Genomic DNA, 19,052 nt, shown 5'->3' on the forward strand with positions numbered 1-19,052 from the left:
ATAAACAAGTTCCTTAATTCAAAAATATGTATAGAGTGTACACTCTGTGCCAGGCACTGATTAGGTCTGAGGGCTTCAGGGAAAATTAACAACCCCCTACTATCTTCTGAACTCCAACAATTCTCAAAAAAAAAGGCGGGGGGGGCGGGGGGGACATTACAACATAGTACCCACTTATCCATTTATTTCTTAGCCCCAGATAGTTCTTCACCCATTAGACCAATAGACCAGGCAACAGATGCTCAAATAATTTGGACAATCCCTTAAATTTTCATGCTTACTAGTATGTTCTTGCATATGCTATTCCTTCTGCGAGGAATGCTGTTCAAGTTGGAGCTCTCTCAGAAGGATAGTCAGAGATAAGGATTCAAATGTAAGTCATTTCTTTGGGAGGTGATCCCGGGTTGGAGAGTAGACAAGGGAGACAGGGAAGGAAAGGAAGCCAATAAATGACACATTAACGAACAAGTAACAAACAGGGGCAAATGGAGTGGAGTCCCTGTGATAAATGTGGGGCAGCTGTGGAACACACATCTCAGAGTTTTCCCAGATAAGGGATGGCATTGCTAGGCCATATACCTACCAACTCCAGCTAGTCATTGCCTGAGGGCTGCCCTGGGGGTGATAATTCTCTGGCACTACCAGCCTCCTCCATGTGCTCCTGTGGGCCCAAAAACAGCCTCAAGCAAAGGGTTTCAGATGCTGTCAGTTGCTAGTTGGACCAGCATGTACAGAAATGTGGGCTGGACACTAACATGCAGGGACTGATGAACAGGCATCAGTGGCAGCTGCTACAAATGCCTTTTCTACTGTCACGTGGCAAATTCGTTCTTTAAAACACAGAGCAAACATCAGCCACTCTGGCAAGTCTGGCATGCATCTGAGCCAGGCTGGGTGAGTTATTCCATTTCTGTGCACCTGTGGCATTTTGCTTATGTCATTCCTACTAAGAGACTGTGGGTGGTGACTCTGAGACCCGGGTTGTCCCGGCTCCATATCCCAGGACAAAGTCACTAATGAACTCCCACACAAGTGAGCCCCTGGCCTGTAAATGCACCACTCCCATCTCTGCCACTGTCTTCGTTTCACCATCTCCTCTGTGTGGCTGTGTCCTCTCTTCTTCTCATAAAGACACCAGTCACTGGACTTAGCGCACCCTAACTCCAGGATGCTCTCCTCTCAAGGGCCTTAGCTTCTTAACATCTACAAAGACTCTTCCCAGAGAGGTCACCTTCTACAGGTCCATCTGACGTGGATATCAACCTGGGGGACACTAGTCAACTGTGGGCCCAACAGACCCATCAAACCAATATCATATTTGGACATTTGAAGATGATAACATTTTTCTCTGTGGCTCTTAAATGAGGAGAATCTGAGACAAGAGCTGCTGGTGACCATCTTGCTCATGATGAGGAGAAAGTTGGCCTAGAAAGTGAAGCGAAGCCAAGAGCAGGATAGAGATATGAAGAGAGAACAGAAACCTGGCATTGTTTGAAATCCTGGGCTCCAGCCATGCCTGAAGCTAAAACCTTCCTCTCACTTTCCAGTTACAGGAGTCAACCAACGTCTCTTACTGAAACTAGTTTGAGTTGGGTTGCTACCATTTGCCACTGAAATAGTCCTTACGGATACACTCAAATACCTGCTTTCCTCCTCAACCCATTTCCCCTTCCTCTTCTTCTTACACCTGACAAATTCCTGTGTATCCTCAGGGCTCAGTTCAAGCATAACTCTCTCAAGCAGATCTTCCCTAAACTTCTCCCCACTTCCACCCAGATCACATTGGCTCCTGTGCTGGATGTTCTCGCAGCCCTGTTTTCCTTCATTGTGACACTTATCCCATATTATTGTAATTACCAATTCAATTTATTCTCCTATCCCACCACCACCACTAGCTAAAATGTGAGGTCTTTGAGAGCAGATGAAAGTTCTGCTTATTGCTATATTCTCTTTTCCAGCATAGTGACGGAACATAGCAGGTGGCTAATGTCTATTCATTCACGGCTTCGTATCTTTTTTTTTTTTTTCAAAAGTATAGTAAAATAAATCAGGACCAACTTTAAGTGTTTTTGTGTGGCTACTAGACAATGGTAATATGTCCTGATTAATTTTTTATATAAAAGCTAATAACTGCTTTAACCTAGGAATTTCTTAATGAAATTATAATAATTTTTTTAACTCCCAGGCTGATTCAAGGAAATAAGTTGAAGAGGATAATTATACTCATGGAGGATGAAGATTATTGCTTTAATAGTATTTAGTGGTATAATTAGACTAAAGAAAGGGAGAACCCAATTTGCTAGCTCTTTAAGCATTTTCTGAGGATCTTAATGCATAAATAATACATCACCTTGAACTGTCCTTCTTTTAACTAACTTGTTTCCCTCCTGTTGTTAAAGCAAACTATAGTCATTTTTGGAAATGTGCGAAATACTTAAAAGCTTGGTTGGAGACTATAGAAAGCCCCAGTATCCCCATCTAATTTGTGTCTTTTATTTCTGTAGCTGTAACCTGATGTCAGGGACACCCCAGCATTGCCTGGCTTTACCTTCTCAGAGTCCCTCCAATGAGATTCCTGACTTCACTTCTCATGGGTGTTCCTTTTATATCCCACAGAGACCCAAAGAAGTGTCGTTTTCTTGATTGCACCAAACAATACGACCTGTACAGCATAGTTGCAAAGCAGATCTATCCTGAAAACTGGGAGATAAAGTCAAGGAGGAAATTGACATCACAGTTCCATATTCATCATTTATTCATTCATTCAGCAGCCATAGCCTTTAAAATAAATTCAACGTTAATATTCCTTTTCTTCGTGAAGTCACACACTAGGAGTCTTTACATCCCCCGCCCCCCCCCCCCAAAAAAAAAAAAGTCATGTCCACTTGGAACCTATAAATGTGACCTTATTTGGAAATAGTGGCTTTGCAAATGTAATAAAGTTAGGAGTGGGTCCTAATGCAATGCCTGGCATCATGATAAGAAGAGGAAATTTGGACATAGACACACACAAAGTGAAGAGAGCCATGTGGAGGAGAGAGGGATTGAAGTTATGCTGCCACAGGCCAAGGAATGCCAGGGATTGCCAGATGCAATGAAGGATTCTACACTAGGGATTTCAAAGGGAATATGACCCTGCTGACATCTGGATTTTGGGCTTTAGTCTCCAGAACTGTTAGAAATTAGTTTCTGTTATTTTAAGCCACTGCGTGTGTTGTGCTTAGTTATGACAGAAACTAATACAGTGTCCAACCCACTCCTGAGTCCTTCCTTCCCCAACCTCCCAGCTTCCACCTAACTTCAAAAAGCATTGAGAGCACCCTGGCTGGTGTGTCTCAGTTGGAGTGTCGTCCTGTGTATCAAAAGGTCCCCAGTTCCATTCCCTGCCAGGGCACATTCCCAGGTTGCAGGTTTGATCCGCAGTTGGTGTGTGTGGGAGGCAACTGATTAATGTCTCTCTCTCTCTCTCTCTCTCTCTCTCTCTCTCTCTCTCTCTCTCTCTCCCTCCCTCTAAAATCAATAAAAATATATTTTTAAAAAGCAAATCTGTTTCCTTAGCTCCGCACCCCGGGGCCTCACTTTGCATATTCAAGGCTCCATCTCTTATTCACCAAACAGGTGGACCAGGCTCCGCAAAAGAACTGATTGCAGCAATGATTGGCTTCTACACTGATAACATTATTCCATTCCACCTGAAGATTTTTTAAAAAGAAGAAAAAGAGAGGAAAACCAAACCAGTTACAGTTAGTTTGAATTTAAAACAGCAAAGTTTCTATTTAAAATAACAAATTTGTTCTCATTTTTTTTAATGGAGTGGGTCATTGTGTAATTTTGTTACTTCCCCTCACCTCATTTAATAGTATATTGTGAGCATTATTGCATATTAAAAGTCCTGAAATATTATACCATAGTTAATATATCTGCAATCCCTATGCACAAGTCCGAAATGTTCTGGAAACCAAAAGCTGTTTTGAAAGTTTAGTGCCAACTCATTTGATGGCAAAGCTGACCTAATATGGCCTAGGGTTATTTGTGGTCTATTCATACCAATTAGTGTTTAAACCCAGGGTCTTTATGATTTTGATTAAATTTGGTTTTAAGTCTTAGCTCTAGAAATCACCTATTTCTCTCTCTCTCTCTCCATATATATATCCTATATAATAAAAGGCTAAAATGCAAATAGACCAGATGGCAGAACAACCAGAACAACTGAACAACGAACAACTGGTTGCTATGACATGCGCTGACCACCAGGGGTCGTGTGCGGAACATTGCAGGTGTTGGCCACAGCAGGATGGTGGAGCAGGTGAGCAGGAGCGCCACACCAAGGTGGGGCGCCAGTTGCTGCCATCAGGGTGAGCCTCTGTTGGTTACTGAAAATTCTTTGCCCCCGCACACTATAGTCCCGCCCGGCACTCACACCTGCTGCTGGTACCCGGCGCTGGTCCCAATCACTTGGTGCCATCAGTGGGTGCAAGAGGCAGCTGCCGTCCCTGATCATCTCTGAGGGCTTTGCCACCTCCCCCTGCTCCTGAGGGGAGATGGGGGCCGCTGCTCACACCCACTGCTGGTGCCAGCTCCAATCATTCTGCACCGTCAGTGGGTGCAAGTGGGGCCAGCATCATCAGCGCGTGGGAGCGGTGGCAGTGGGAGCAGAGCTGCCAGCAGACAGGGGACTGGGGGCCTTGGCAGGAGGGGCCAGGTGGGGGCGCGGAGGATAGGCCGAGACCTGCCCCTGTGGCTACCACAGCCTCGCGGCCCACAGTTCCTTTCAAGGTTCACGAATTCGTGCACTGGGCCCCTAGTCTATATATATAAAAGCCAAGCAACCAGAATGACTGGAACAATGGGAATGACTGGTTGCTATAACACACACTGCAGCCAGCCAACCAGCCCAATCGGGAGCAGGGCCAGCGGCCAACCTCTTGCAGCCCCTCCTGCTGGCCAACCCGGCCCTCGATCAGCCCCCCGCCCCCAACCCTGATCAGGGGTGGGGCAGGCCAGCCAACTTCCGGCATTCCCTCCCCACGGCCAGCCCAGCCCCGATGGGCCCCGATCAGGGCTGGCCAGCTGGAACCCACCCATGCATGAATTCATGCACTGGGCATCTAGTATATAATAAAAGCCCAGTGACAGTTATGGCGGAACCACCAGGTTGATGGGTCACTATGACGTGCCTGTGCTGGGGCCACCACCAGCGCTGCTGCCGAGCCCGAGGGCCCCAGGGCCAGTTGCTTAGCCGCTGCCAAGGTGCCGGTAAAGAAGAACACCAAGGTGGCCAGTGGGAGCATGCAGCTTGAGGTGAAGGCTCTGTAGGATGAATTCAATCAGCTGAGCACCGAGATGATTGTCACCAAGGCTGGCATGTGGCTCCAGTTTCGGGCAGCAGGCTTTGGCCTGATCCACATGAGCAAGACTGAGAAGCAGGGTGGGGGGTGCGGCCTGGCCACCTGCAGGTTCCTCTCAGCGAGGGCCAGCTCCTTCGCTCTCAGAGTCCCGGTTCCAGCAATAGTCACCTGGCGCGCTGGGCTGGTGGGTACTGCCCGGGAGGCCAGGAAGGTGGTGGAGAGAAACCCTGTGGACCTACCGCCCGACCAGCAGCCCAGGACCCGGCACCGTCAGAAACAGACCAGCTCAGAGCACACCCAGCTTGGGGGGAAGGCAGCCGCCTGTGAGGGGCCTTGCCACCTCCCGGCCCCTGGTGGATCCCACCTCAAAGGAAACTCGGTCTTTGGTTCCTTAGTTCAGTCTATCCCAGCTAAAGAGGAGCAGCTGGGCACATTTTAGGGGAGAATTAAGACTCTAAAACAGTGTGTTCTGTTCCAAGGAGATTGCTACCCAGTTGTCTTAAGCCTAAATTCCAGGTGATTGTGGGTCCTGGCTCTGCCACTGGGGCCTGCGTCTTCTAATTGGCCTGTATTTGTTGTAAGGGCCCAAAGAGGAGAAGGGGAACAAGTTTTTTGATGCAATGGATTTGACCAACAGACAAAGGAGAGTGCCGGGCTGTGTCTAATGTACACAGAGACACCAGCTCTGAGTCTGCCTGGCCAAAGGGAGCTCAGGGCCTGTTTGCAGAGCCTTCTGGTGGTTTCTGTTTCCTTGCTGAGGATGTCCTCCCTGGGTATCCTGGGGCCCGTACTCAGCTCCAGCTCAGTGGGTCTTCTCCAAGCCCCACCCCTCCGCTGGCCCACCCCCAATTGGCCCCCCCAATCCTGATTGGGGGCAGGGCCAGCCAACCAACCTCCCATTCCCCCCCCCCCGCCCCGCCAGACCCCACCTGTGCACGAATTTGTGCACCGGGCCTCTAATATATATATATATATATATATATATATATATATATATGTATATATATATATATATATGTGTGTGTGTGTGTGTGTGTGTGTGTGTGTGTGTATACTCCTCAGAGACCTAGCAACCCCCCAAGGTGGCAGAAGACAGTAGCCCACACCTGACTAGTGGTCACATGGTCAGGACCTCTGGCAGACTAAAGATAACATCTTGACCTAGGTTATGTTTCAATTCCTAAGCCTTACGGTGGAACCATCCCCTGGCTTTCCTTTGAGACCTGACACTGGGACACAGGAACAGACCTCAGAGCTGTCTTTAAGACTTGAAGAAATGATTCATTATCCTTACCTTTCCTTTACCTTACCTTGGACCAATCAGCTCCCAGCACCACCCAGAACCCCTAACCACAGTGTTTTGTGATTTTGCCCTATATAATCTGTAACCTACATAACATCAAGGAGTTCTGGCTTTTGAGCATTAGCTTCCTGTTCTCCTGGATGGCACCATTCTTGATAAAATATTTCTCCACTGCAATTTTCAGTGTCTAGTGTTTGGCTCTGCTGGCGCCTGGTGGACAAACTCTTCCTGTTCTGAAACAATGGGACAATTAATAAGTTTCATGGGCAGAAAACTGGATGTGTTGATGGTGCTGCCACAGACCCTACTGAGAGGACTAAAAAACATGTACCGCCCTAACCAGTTTGGCTCAGTGGATAGAGCATTGGCCTTCAGACTGAAGGGTCCCAGGTTCGATTCTGGTCAAGGGCATGTACATTGGTTGCAGGCACATCCCAAGTAGGGAGTGTGCAGGAGGCAGCTGATTAATGTTTCTCTCTCATTGATGTTTCTAACTCTCTATACCTCTCCCTTCCTCTCTGTAAAAAAAAAAAAAAAAAAAAAAATCAATAAAATATATTTTAAAAAAAACATGTACCAAATTATCCTTCCACAACCTGAAAATCCTAAATTCTGAAACATACCGAGTCTCAAGAAGTTGCGGATCTGTATAACCACCCCCCTGTTGTAGGAGATTTAGGTTATTTTCAGCTTTTGCTATAATAAAATTGCTTCAGAAAACATGTCTTATATTTGAACCTTTGTTTGCATCACTGTTTATGTCCTTGACATAAATTCCTTCACATGGAAGTAGGAAGTCAAAGAAAATAAACACTTCTATGGTTCTTGGAGGATATTATTGATGTGTTTTCCAGAAAGGTTATACCAATGAACATCTCCCTCAATGGCCCTGGGTAATATGTTTTATTCATTTCACAGAGGAAAAATGTTAACCCATTTTGCTTTGAACTGGCTTGATCACTGGTGGTGTTAGCTATGTTTTTAAATGATGTTTATTATCAGTCCTAGTTCCTCTTCTGGAATTACCTATGCGTGACCTTTGTCCAGTTCCTACTGAAGTCAGGGCTGTCTCACAGGTTGTTTGGTGTATATGATGCACCGAGGGGGTGCAGTGGTCCAAAGCAAGCCTGACTCCAATCATTTATCTGTGTGCTCTCATCTGAGGAGGGACATTTTTTCTTCTTACAAAGCTACCTACCTACCTCTGTACTTGCCAAGCATGCACTGTAAGACTGAATCCAACTAAATGGAGTGTCTTTTTCCAATTTATCTGCCCCGGTGGAGGGGGGCGAGCAGGGTGGTGGTGGGAGGCACAGTTTCTAATTTGCACAAAGATACCTAGCTGAGGCCTTGAGTAGAAAACTGTTTTTTCTAATCAATTTGCACCAGTTGTTTAAATTGTAAAGCTATTAACTGTTTGCATAGCATATTGCATTGTGTTTTCCTTGCTTATTGTTTTTTTATTAGTTCCACTCATAAAATATTTAAATGTGTTCCATATTGCTTTTCCTTAAGAAACTTCCTTGGAGTTTTAAGTCGCTTTCTTTTTCTTCCTTTTGCTTCTGAATATTATTTTGAGTGCTGAGAGATGGGTAAAAACCTACAAAAATCTAACTTCTTGAATAGTTAATCCCAGATGTGAAAGGAGCATATTTGTTCTTGTTTAAACTCCCAGGCCAGACCTAGCCCTTCTGGGGGAAATCTCTGCCCATCTCACCTACCCAACCATGCAGTGAGCATTCATTAGTGAGCCCCTGCTATGTTCCCTGAATTGCTCTAGACTTTGGGAATGAAGAGGGGAATAAAAAGAAGCTTCCCTTTGTGGGGCTTACACTGGACACTGTACTCTCAAGTTTAATGTAACTATAAAGAACAGCTAATATTTGTGAGTGCCCATTGGGCCAGGGACTAATCTAAGTGCTTTACATCGGCTGCTGTGTTCATGCTGGGAAGTAGCTTTGCCAGAATTTGCACCTACACAGACCCAGCCACTTACATTCCCACAGCACACTCACAGATTTGATCTGTCTACTCCATTCCCCTCCTTTTTCCCAGATGGTTGACTCCAAACAGCCGGCAGTGGGTGGACAATAAACATAAATGGCAAACACTCAGCTCGCTCCTGGTTGGGGGCTTTGCTCCCAACAGTGCTCTCCTGGAAACCATTCTTGACATCTCCCTCTTCCTCCCCACCCCATATAGAATCCATACTCACGTCCTATTGATTTTATATGCTAAGTATCCCTCCAATGCAGCCACTTTTCTCCATCACCATTATCCTCTACACCTGATCTAAGTCCAAACTACCTTTCTCTCTCACCAGAGATTTTTCTTCTTCTGGTTCTTCTACTCCCTTGCCTCTTCTCTTGTTCTTTTTCATCCTATTCTCCATACTTGATCCAGAGTGATCCTTTTAAAACACAATCTTATTATGTTATCTGTTTTAAAAAAAAAAAAGGAAAAAAATGTCTTTTTCAATAATTTCCCCATACTCTTGACTGGGATGGGGTAAGGCTCTGTCCACAGGGAGAAAGGGGCCCTTGCACATACTCTTCTCTCTCACTAAAATGCTTCTCTTTGTGCATAAATAATGTCTACTCATACCTTGAATTACAGATCGAGCATCAATTCCTTAAGGATGTGACTTCCCCTATGACTAGGTCAGAACTCTCAGATATGCTTTTTCTTTAGAATACTTACCTCATTTTTTAATTGTGCCCTTGCTTATGTGACTATGTACCTAATGACTGTCCCCGCCTCTGGCTTTTCATTTCCTCAAAAGCATGGACTCTACCAGTCAGATTGCTGGTTGTAAGCAACAGAAACCAATTCTGGCTAAATTTAAGCATAAAAGGGATTTATTGGAAGGTTTGGGGTAAGTTCACAGAATCAATGGGAAGGCAGGAGAACAAGATTCAGGAAACGTCCAGGAAGTAAGGTTGGCTGGGCAGTAGGAACGTGACCAACCTTCAGCTATGGGACAGTCTCATGAAAATGCCCTCACTGGCGCTGCCGCCTCTAGATGCTTAGCAGTTGTACTGTTGGCAAAACTGATGCTGCTGTGGCTGATTTACCAAGTGGCCTGATGTATGGCTTCATATCCTCTAGCTCAGCAGTCGCGTTCAACCTTTCGTACCTCACAGACCACCAGTGGCCCGCGGACCACCAGTTGGCAACCACTGCTCTACATCAATGTCCCAAGCAGGACAGTTCAATTGGCTGAACCAGGTCACACGCCCATTTCCCAGCAGCCAGGAGCAGGATGGGAGGGCCTCTCACCAAGACTCATATAATGGGATGTTTCCCTCATTGAGAAGGTTGTTGGCATGCCAGGTAACCAAGAAAACCAAGAAGATAAATGAGCATTACAGAAACCATGTCTATTTAATCCATCACATATTCCTCAAACTCATACAGTATCTGGCATAAAATAAAATAAAAAATATTTGAAAGATCGACTGAATAATCAACCCTCAGTATCTTTAAGGTCACAGGTTGTCCAACTTGTGAAGGTTCAGGGTAACCACCCACAGTCACTCAGGACATCTGTACTCTAGCTTTGTCCAGCACTGGCCAAACTGGCCACTTGGTCAAGCTTATATCACTCCCATCGAGGAAGGGATATAAGAAGACAGGAGACAGAAGGGCTATAAACCAGAGTGAGCAGACATTGTTAGACCCATTCTGTGATGTAAATGTGAGGGTCAGGGAGGTGATCTACCCTTTCACACAGCTAAAAAGAGAGAACCGAGACAGCAGGCTTCATCTGCTGACCTTGCTGAGTTGATACCTTCTGTATCACATTGGGTCTCAATAGCATATGAGAATGTGCTTCCCATCAAAATATTTGGGTGGGCAAAACATTTCCTCCAACAGGACCAGCTCCCAAAGGAACTGAGAGCAGTAGGATTACTAATTAGACTAAGCCAGATCCAGTTGTGGGGCATATGGACACAACACTTCTAATAAGTGATTCCTGCCCGTTCTTCCAAAGACACAGGCCATGAGGCGTTGGTAAGCTGAGCTGTCTGCTGTTGACCCACTGGGTAATGTGTTAGACTGTCTGTCACTCTGGATCCTTTTGTTTCCCATCTCACCCATCTTGGTTTGGCCTCCTTCTACAGCATGGAGCCAGAATTTCACTGAAATTGAGGATATATGGCTTGCTGAGGTGCTAGCAGACCCAGCTCTCCCATTTTCAGTGCACTTTTCTATTCACCCCACCCTCCCAACAATTCCTTCCTAGATTTGTTATAAAAAGCAGTAATGAAATTCTGATGGGACTGAGCAATGACAGAGAATGGTTCCAGGAAGGAAATTACAAGCAGAAGGTATCTACCAGGATTCACTCTTGTTGTAAAAGAAATCCATCAACTTCCCAAGTGGTCCTTTGAGGGATTCCATCTGGGTCCCCGAGAATAAGCCTCCCCACTGACAGCATCACTGTTTGGCATGGAACCCAGGTGTTTGCCCTGCCATGTCCCAGAGCTGAGCTATAGAACCTCAGGCTCTGAGGAGGATAGTTCTGGGTGTGAATTCTAGCTGTGCTCCTGACCAGCTGTGTGATTTCTGGCAAGTCACTTATTTACGCCTTGGTTTCCTCACCAGTAAAACAGGAATCACAGAACATGCTTCTTCATGTTCATGGCATTGTTGCGAAATGATTGAGGTCATCAGGATAAAGCTTGTAGGGCAGTGTTTGGCACATCTTATGTGCTTAATTCAGCGATTTTCAACCTTTTTCATCACACGGAGCACATGAACTAATTACTAAAATTCTGCAGCACATCAAATAATGTTATAATTTTTGCAGATCTGATCCAAAAAAAATTGGTATAACTTTGATTCATTCACACCAGACAGCTATTGTTGTGTTGGCTGTTATCATTTTATTTTATTTGACAATGTAAGAGCAAAGAGGTCAGTATCCCTGACTAAACACTCAGGTATTGCATGCTTTAAAAATTCTTGCAACACACTGGTTGAAAATCGCTGGCTTAATAGTGGCTGCCATTGGTATCAGTTCAGTTCAACACACTTTCCTGAGAGCTTATTAGCTACCAGACACCCTGTTCACCCCTGTGTGCAATATAGGAATAATCCTCCCAAGAGCCTATTTCCTCCTTGGGAGGCTTTGTTCAAAAGGGATAGAGGAGAGGGCCATGGGAGAAAGAGTTCTCTTGTAACTAAATACAAAAATACATGCTGGCATACAGTTCTACAGAGGCAGGATAGTAAACTGGTGAAGAGCATGGACTGGGGGACATTGTGTGGTAGACACAATAATGCCCTTGATTTCAGCCCAAGGAAACTTATCGTGAGACTTCTGACCTAGAGAAATGTAAGATAATACATGTTATTAGTATATTAAATAATTAAAACTAATATACTCTGGCTTGCAAAATTTATAAATTCTAAGAGGCAGTATAGCACATTGGTTAAGAACATGGAGTTGAGGGCCAGTTTGCTTGGGTTCTAATCCCAAATGTGATACTTACTTATTAGATGTGTGACCACAGGCAAGTATGTTTTCATTCACTACAGGAATGATAATATAAGCCAACCATACTGGTTAGAGTGTATGCTAAAATAAGACTAAGTATGTTTTCATTCACTACAGGAATGATAATATAAGCCAACCATACTGTTAGAGTGTATGCTAAAATAAGACTATTATAGAGATGCAATAATAATGTAATTTGAAAACAAAGACATTTCTTTCTTTCTCACATCACAGTTAAAGGTGAGTGTCTCACTTGGCATTGGCCAGGTGGGCCATGGCTCTGCCTTTGTAAATGGTGGCTTCCAAGGTTGTTCTATTCCCCCCAATAGAAGTCTCCAGAAAGAGATGTCTCCTTAGGAAAGTGGAATGGGCCCTGACCAGTTTGGCTCAGTGGATAGAGCGTTGGCCTGCAGACTGAAGGGTCCCGGGTTCGATTCCGGTCAGGGGCATGTACCTTGCTTGCGGGAACATCCCCAGTCAGAGGCATGCAGGAGGCAGCTGATCGATGTTTCTAACTCTCTATCCCTCTCCCTTCCTCTCTGTAAAAAAATCAATAAAATATAGAAAGAAAAAAAAAAAGTGGAATGGGAGCACTATTCACATCGCATTGGAGAGTTCAGCTATTGGTAGCTATTCCCCCCACCCCCACCCCTGGTTCTTGGGTTCCTTCCTATCATTCTACACAAGTGATCATTTAAGAAATATATACTCAATCTTTTCGTATCTTATATCTAATCTTTAAAAATCAAGCAAGTTAGCTAAGCCTCTACACCTTTTACAAATAAGAAAACAGGAGTCCTAAAGGCCAGGTAACTTCAAAGCCCATTCATTTACATTTAACCAAAGTATGTCTCCCATTTAAGTGATATTAATTAAAAAGCTGAAGAACCACCACCACAATTTAAGAACAGAAATGATCAAGGAAAAACTTAAGATAAACAGGAGACTCACTAGAAAGACAAGTGTAACAAACATTAGATGAGATGCAAGTCGGGCTATGGGAGCTCTAGGGTCACTCTGCTTCTAGCTGCCTGACTTGGATAAATCCATTCTCCTCTCTGGGCCTCAATTTCTTCATCTGTAGGGTGGAATCGTGGATTAAAATGATTCTCTGCCCAGCTCTGACATTCTGTGATTCCATTTGGAAAATAGTGAAGCCAAAAATATGTAAGCAGAAAGAAATGGTGGCTTAATCGTGATTTTTAAAATTGCCCCAATTAAGGAAATAACTGGAGTGGAGAAACTCCCCGTGACCAAAACAAGGAAATCAGATGAGCCTCAGGGATCGAAAGACAAGCTGAAACCTGCTCCTCACATTCCTTCAGAGGGCAGCCCAGCCCTGAGCACAAAGCCCTCAGTGGAAATTTTGAGGGGAAATCCTGGAGGTGAAGGCTCCGCCCATGGAGGTAGCTAGTTCTGGAGAGTCCTGCCCCCAGCAGAAGCAAGCTGAGTTCCCTGCAGAAGTAGGAGGGGCTCTTCCTTGGAAGAAGGGAGTAAGAAAGGTGTCTCGACCTGCTTGGTACCTGGGCTAGGACACCAAACACAGTTTCTAAGCCCTGGCCTTGCACATGGAGGACAAATTGCATGTCCATGGAGGTAGAGACCATGAATTACTCAACCTCCATGGACGTCGGTGTTCTCACATATGAAATGAACATAATTTATAGGAGAGAAGAACGTTTAAGATCTACTGAACGCTAAGTGCCCAGATTGCCCTCAGCAGTCTTATCAATGACCTCATTTTACCTTTGCAATAGTGAGAGAGATTCGTAGTTTCATTCAACGAAGGAGAAAACTGAGGAGAGTTAAGTGACTTACCCGGTGGAGCATTTGTCAACACTATTTCCAGGAAGCCAATGTCTCCAAGATGATATCCGGGAAAGTGCCTTGTGAACTATTAAATGCAATAAAGTATAAGGATGTGTCCCAAGTTCATGCAGAAATGTAGAAATTATCTAGAAGCAACATTCTGATGAAGGAATGGGCTTTTTCTTTTTTTTCAGGGTCCACTCAAACCTCAACTTGTTTATTTTCTAGGCAGTCCAGAGAGACTGCTTTGAAGAGACTCTTGAAACAATGGCAGCCTGATATAGGAAGGGATATACTGGATAGGAATACTGGACTAGGAATCCAAAGACTTTAGGCTCCTGCTGTGCCACAGAAACATTCATCTCGAGAAGCCACTCGCCCTTTCCTTTGTGAAACGAGGGGTCAGGTGAGAAGTGATTGCCAAGGTCGCTTTGGCTATGGCACGTCAGTGACTCAGAGAAACAGAAAGCACCAAGTGAGGGAGAGTGCAGCCTCACAGTCACTGTTCCGGTTCCCATTCTAACCTGGGGCATTCAGCCATCCTTCACTGTGGGGAAGCCAGTCCACCTCCACCCTCTCTCCTCGTTCAGCCCCCTTTGAGCCTGGGAGACCCTTTGGAGTCTAAGACCCAGAGATCTCTGGCAAGCAAGTATGCACTCCTCCAGCCCACACAAGCCACAGCCCCCAGCTTGGAAGGCAGTGGCTGAGAGCCACCTCCCCCCTAGTTTTTAACTGGTGTTTCCATCTTGAGGGGTAGGCATAGACCATAGACACAGGGGCGGTGCGGGGGCAGGGGGGGGGAGGGAAGGACAGGGGAGGAGGAGGGCAAGGGGGGTAGAAACATAAGACTGATTCCAGGGCAAGACACTGAAGTCCTGGCCCTAGCTATTGGCTTTTGGATATACCAACCACTCCCTCCTTTGTTATATTGTTGCAGTAATTTCTGAGGAATTGCAGGAACCTGTTTGCCTGTGGGCTACCCCACAGAGACCTTCCAGCACACTCAGTTCACATAAAAGAAAGTGAATGACTAAAAACAAGAAATAAGTGTAAAGGAGAAAAGTTGCTAGTTTTTACAGCTAACAGGAAGGAAACATTTTTAAAGCACATTACCAGTAAAATCTTAGGAAAACAACCTCAGCCTGCACACACACAGAGTCCCAGCATAGGGCTCTCTACAGATTCACTGCAAGGGTGTAGGAAGATCACTTACCCTCCCTCAGAGCCACAATACTTTGGGATTAAGTAAATTGCCAAGGGCTAAATGGGAATAGTACCACCTGCTTCCAAATAGGGCAAGGGATCAAAAGAGATACAGCTCCTGAAACAAACAGGCTCCCTTCTCCACTTAAGAATTCGTGATTAGAAACAAGCTAAGGGGGGTCCCCTTTCCCAGCAACAGCACCTGGTTCTAGCCCCCTCCTCAGCCCCACCCTCCAGCAGTGAGGGAGGTTTCCAAATAATCTCACTTAGAAAAATCAGTCATTGCACCAGCCTGCTAGTGTATCTCTGCTGTTCACCAGAATGGAAATATAAAGGGCCCCCTCCTGAAAAAAAAAAAAAAAAGTGTTATGATTTAAAATGAGAAATCTGAGTCGTGGGACATTAGAGGGGAGTAACTGACATAGATCTAGAGCAAGTTTTCACCAACTCCACCTTTTGTGCCTTTCCCATGTTTTATTAAATTCGTGTGTGTTTTTTTAAAAAAAATCACAGTAGTATTATCAAAGACAACGTATGTACAAACATTTTACAAAAGAAACATTACTAATATCATCTGTAACAAGGACGAGCTGAAGGCTAGACGCGGAGTTTCGGGCCGAGTCCGCCCTGAGACAGACTGAAAAGCGCGTTCAGGCCTCCGAAACAGACTTCTTTCCCAGTGACGAGCACGTGCGGCCGGCAAAGCAAACGGGGGTAAAGGCAGATGCTACCCCGGCCCAGTCCGCGAACCCCTTGTCAGGAAGGCCGTGCGGTAATCAAATAACTTAAACCCAAGACAGTAAACGAGCTGTTTCCCATCTAAACGCATTTAAAGCCTTCAACGTCGATGGCGTCGCTTGTCAACTTGCTGGGTGGTCGCACAGACACTGGGTTCTCACACATAACCCTCTGCCGGCCTTTCCTTCACTCTTCGAGTCTGGTTGGACCGAGAGGGAAGGACTTGCAGAAATGCTTCCTTCAAGACAGAAGTCGCAAAGAGAAGCGACTCCCAGACCAGGATCTATCAAGTTGGTGGAGTGCGGAGAGACAGGAATTTGGGGAGAGAAATGTCTCCTTTTGGGCCAAGAGTCAAGAAGGATGACTCACTTCGGTCTGGGAACGCTGCTAGAATCCCGTACCCCGCCCCGCCCCTGCCCCGCCCGTACCTACAAGCTGGGCGCCTTTCTCAACTCCCCCAGTTCCTTGAGCTCCACCTTCCGGTACTTGCCGGACCTCCGCCGGTTGGTGACGACCAGGACGGCCACGCCGGCGACCAGGGCCAGCACGACCACCACAATGACGGCGATGAGGCCGCCGGTGAGGCGCTTCATGGAGAACTGGGGCGGCTTCTCGTCCAGGTAGTAGATGAGCGTCCGCTCCACCTGCAGGGGCTCGCCGCGCACGCTCACGTCCAGGCCGCTGCGCCCGGGGAACAGAGACTCGCCCTTGACGTCCCTCTCGAAGTAGTAGGCGGCGTCCGCGATGTCCACGTCGCCGGGGCCCTTCTGCGACGCGTTCTGCCGCAGCTCGATCTGGATGGTGGGCTGCTCGTAGTGCACGGCCGCCACGAACCGGGGGTGCAGCCGGTAGCGCTCGCGGAAGAGCCGCCGCAGCTCGGCGTCCAGGTCCGAGTGGTTGAAGGCGCGGGCGGCCGGCCGGTGGAGCAGGTCGATGAGGATGTGGTGGGTGCGCACCAGCTCGTCGCAGCGCAGGCTCAGGTCGCCCTTGTCGGTGCGGCGCACGCCCACCGAGTTCACGCACCAGCACACCGCCGTCTGGTTGCACTGGCGGGCCTTGAAGCGGCCCTCGTGGTCGCAGTCGGGGTCGTACAGGCCGTCGTTGTCCACCAGCGCGTGCTCGCTGGGGCGCACCAGCTTGCGGCCGCTCTTGGTGGCTCCCATGCGCGCCTTGAGCAGCAGGCACTTGGAGGTCAGCGTGGAGCAGTTCACTTCGAAGCCCGAGCCGATCGCACGGCACCGGCAGCGGCCGCCCGGGGGGTCCCGGCTACACACGGTCATCTTATTGGTGGGGCACGTACAGTTGTCCTGTGCGGCAGCCTGGCCGGTCGCCGCCGCCAGGAGCAGCAGCAGAAGCAGAGGCAGCGGCAGCGCGAGGCCTGGGCCCCGAGTCATGGTGGCGCGAGGTGCGCGGACGGGACGCGGGCGGATGGACGGCGCTGGGGCTCCGGCTCCGAGGTCTGCGCCAGTCTCCAGGCGTCTGTCCGGGGCCGCTCCCTCCCGCTCTTATACTCCACCGGACCAGCCCGGCCGGTTCCGCCGCCAGCTCACCCTCTGGTATTTGGGTGACACATCTACACCCCCCCTCCCCCTCGCCCCGTCTGGGTCCTACAGAAGCTACAGCCCGCCCAGTGCCGCCCGCGATAGGATCAGGGGAGCGGTGGCTGCCCCCGCCTCCTCGGGACCGAAAGCCCCACGAGGAGGAAAACCGATACTCACCTGCGGGCTGCCGGGACCCGCCTCCGGCCCGATCCGCCTCACCTAGGGCGGGGGGCGGGGCGCGGGGCCCGCCCTGGCCCGGCTTCTAGCCCAGAACCTCGGCGACAGGCCGCTCTCCTCGACTGGAATTCTCGGGAATTTCATTGAAAAGCAGGACTGTCCCGCTTTTATTCCACCACCACCACCTGTTCTCTCTCCCTTTCCCAGCTCCTCCCCCTACTTAAGTTTTTTCACTGCCTCGCTATTCCCCAGTTCTCACAATAGCGGCCATTTATAGTTAAGGTTCCCAAACATTATCTCATCCTCTCCTCAGTCCCGACAAGTATGGACCGTCTATCAGACCCATTTTATAGGTGGTGTAGTGAAGGCTTGGAGACACAGTGGGCCAGCCGTCAATTTCCTCAGATTCCTGGGAGGGGTCCTTGTTTCTTTGCCTGGCTGTTAGGAGACCTGGGATGTTTATGGAAACCGAATGGAACTGATCTGAAGAAAGGTTAAGGATCCCGGGAAAAACCCAGGTGTCCTGATGTCCAATGTATAAGAAGTTCTATTAACCACTCTTCCCCTCCCCACACACAAACACAATATTTATGCATGTACTCAGTATAGGGAGACAAAAAGGAACAAATTCTTTAGAAGAACCAGCAAGACTACAAGGAGTTCTTTGTACAATTTGATTCTAAAAGAGCAAATCGTGGCTTTTCTTTTTCTGTGTCCCATGTAAGTGGCTGAACCGCTGCACAAAATGAAAGAATGGGGCCTGTGGGAAATGGCTTGTCTGCCCCTGTGTGACTCCTTTAATGGGATGGAGGGGTTGCGATCTTTTTTTTTTTAATCATTGGGAAAGTTCAGGGTTGCAAAGCTTTGGTATGATTAACAATAATTAACAGGTTATAATTATTTCCAGCTCCTCTGTCGCAGCCAGTTTGTTTATATGTTTAGAATTTAAAGAACACCAGCAGTAGCACAAGGGTGTTATTTAACACAGGAAAGCCACCCAGGCCTCTGCCCAGTTAATTTTCAAGCAATTCCTGAGGGGGTAGGCAGAAATATTCTCCCTTTGCGGTAGAGAAAGTAGAGACGTGGTGAAGGGGAGCAATTTCTTACCAACAAGTATCAGGAGCTGTGGGAATACTCTGCTCTCTATGTGCACTGTCTCTGTTAGGGTTCTTAGCCTGATCAGGTGTTCCAGTTCCTTTTCCCCCTTCCTACCCCCAGAGAAAGCTTTCTAAATCTCAAATCTGTCCCCGTCGTCCCTGCGGCCTGAAGACACAGAGTGGAAGGCGCTCTTGGCACCTAAACTTCATACTGCTGGAGTTAGCACACAAAACCACATATGACCTTGCGCAAGCTACTTAGCTTCTCTGTGCCTTAGTTACCTCATCTTTTAAATCTATACTAATAATCTGTACTAATAAAAGGGTAATATG

General features: G+C 47.2%; 1 protein-coding gene across 1 annotated transcript; it reads right to left on the reverse strand.

Annotated features, from left to right (window-relative positions):
• Nucleotides 1-15,564: 15,564 nt before the first annotated feature.
• On the reverse strand, nucleotides 15,565-17,400 carry TACSTD2 (tumor associated calcium signal transducer 2). Its single transcript, XM_008139368.3, has one exon. It carries the CDS (start codon nucleotides 17,296-17,298, stop codon nucleotides 16,333-16,335), a length of 966 nt encoding a protein of 321 aa, XP_008137590.2. The 5' UTR covers nucleotides 17,299-17,400; the 3' UTR covers nucleotides 15,565-16,332.
• Between the last annotated feature and the right edge of the window lie 1,652 nt (nucleotides 17,401-19,052).

The sequence above is a fragment of the Eptesicus fuscus genome, chromosome 9 (assembly GCF_027574615.1).
Source record: "Eptesicus fuscus isolate TK198812 chromosome 9, DD_ASM_mEF_20220401, whole genome shotgun sequence".
NCBI lineage: Eukaryota > Metazoa > Chordata > Mammalia > Chiroptera > Vespertilionidae > Eptesicus > Eptesicus fuscus.

Excerpts from the sequence above, each read along its gene's own strand:
- TACSTD2 (XM_008139368.3), bottom strand. The coding sequence starts at position 17,298 with ATGACTCGGGGCCCAGGCCTCGCGCTGCCGCTGCCTCTGCTTCTGCTG.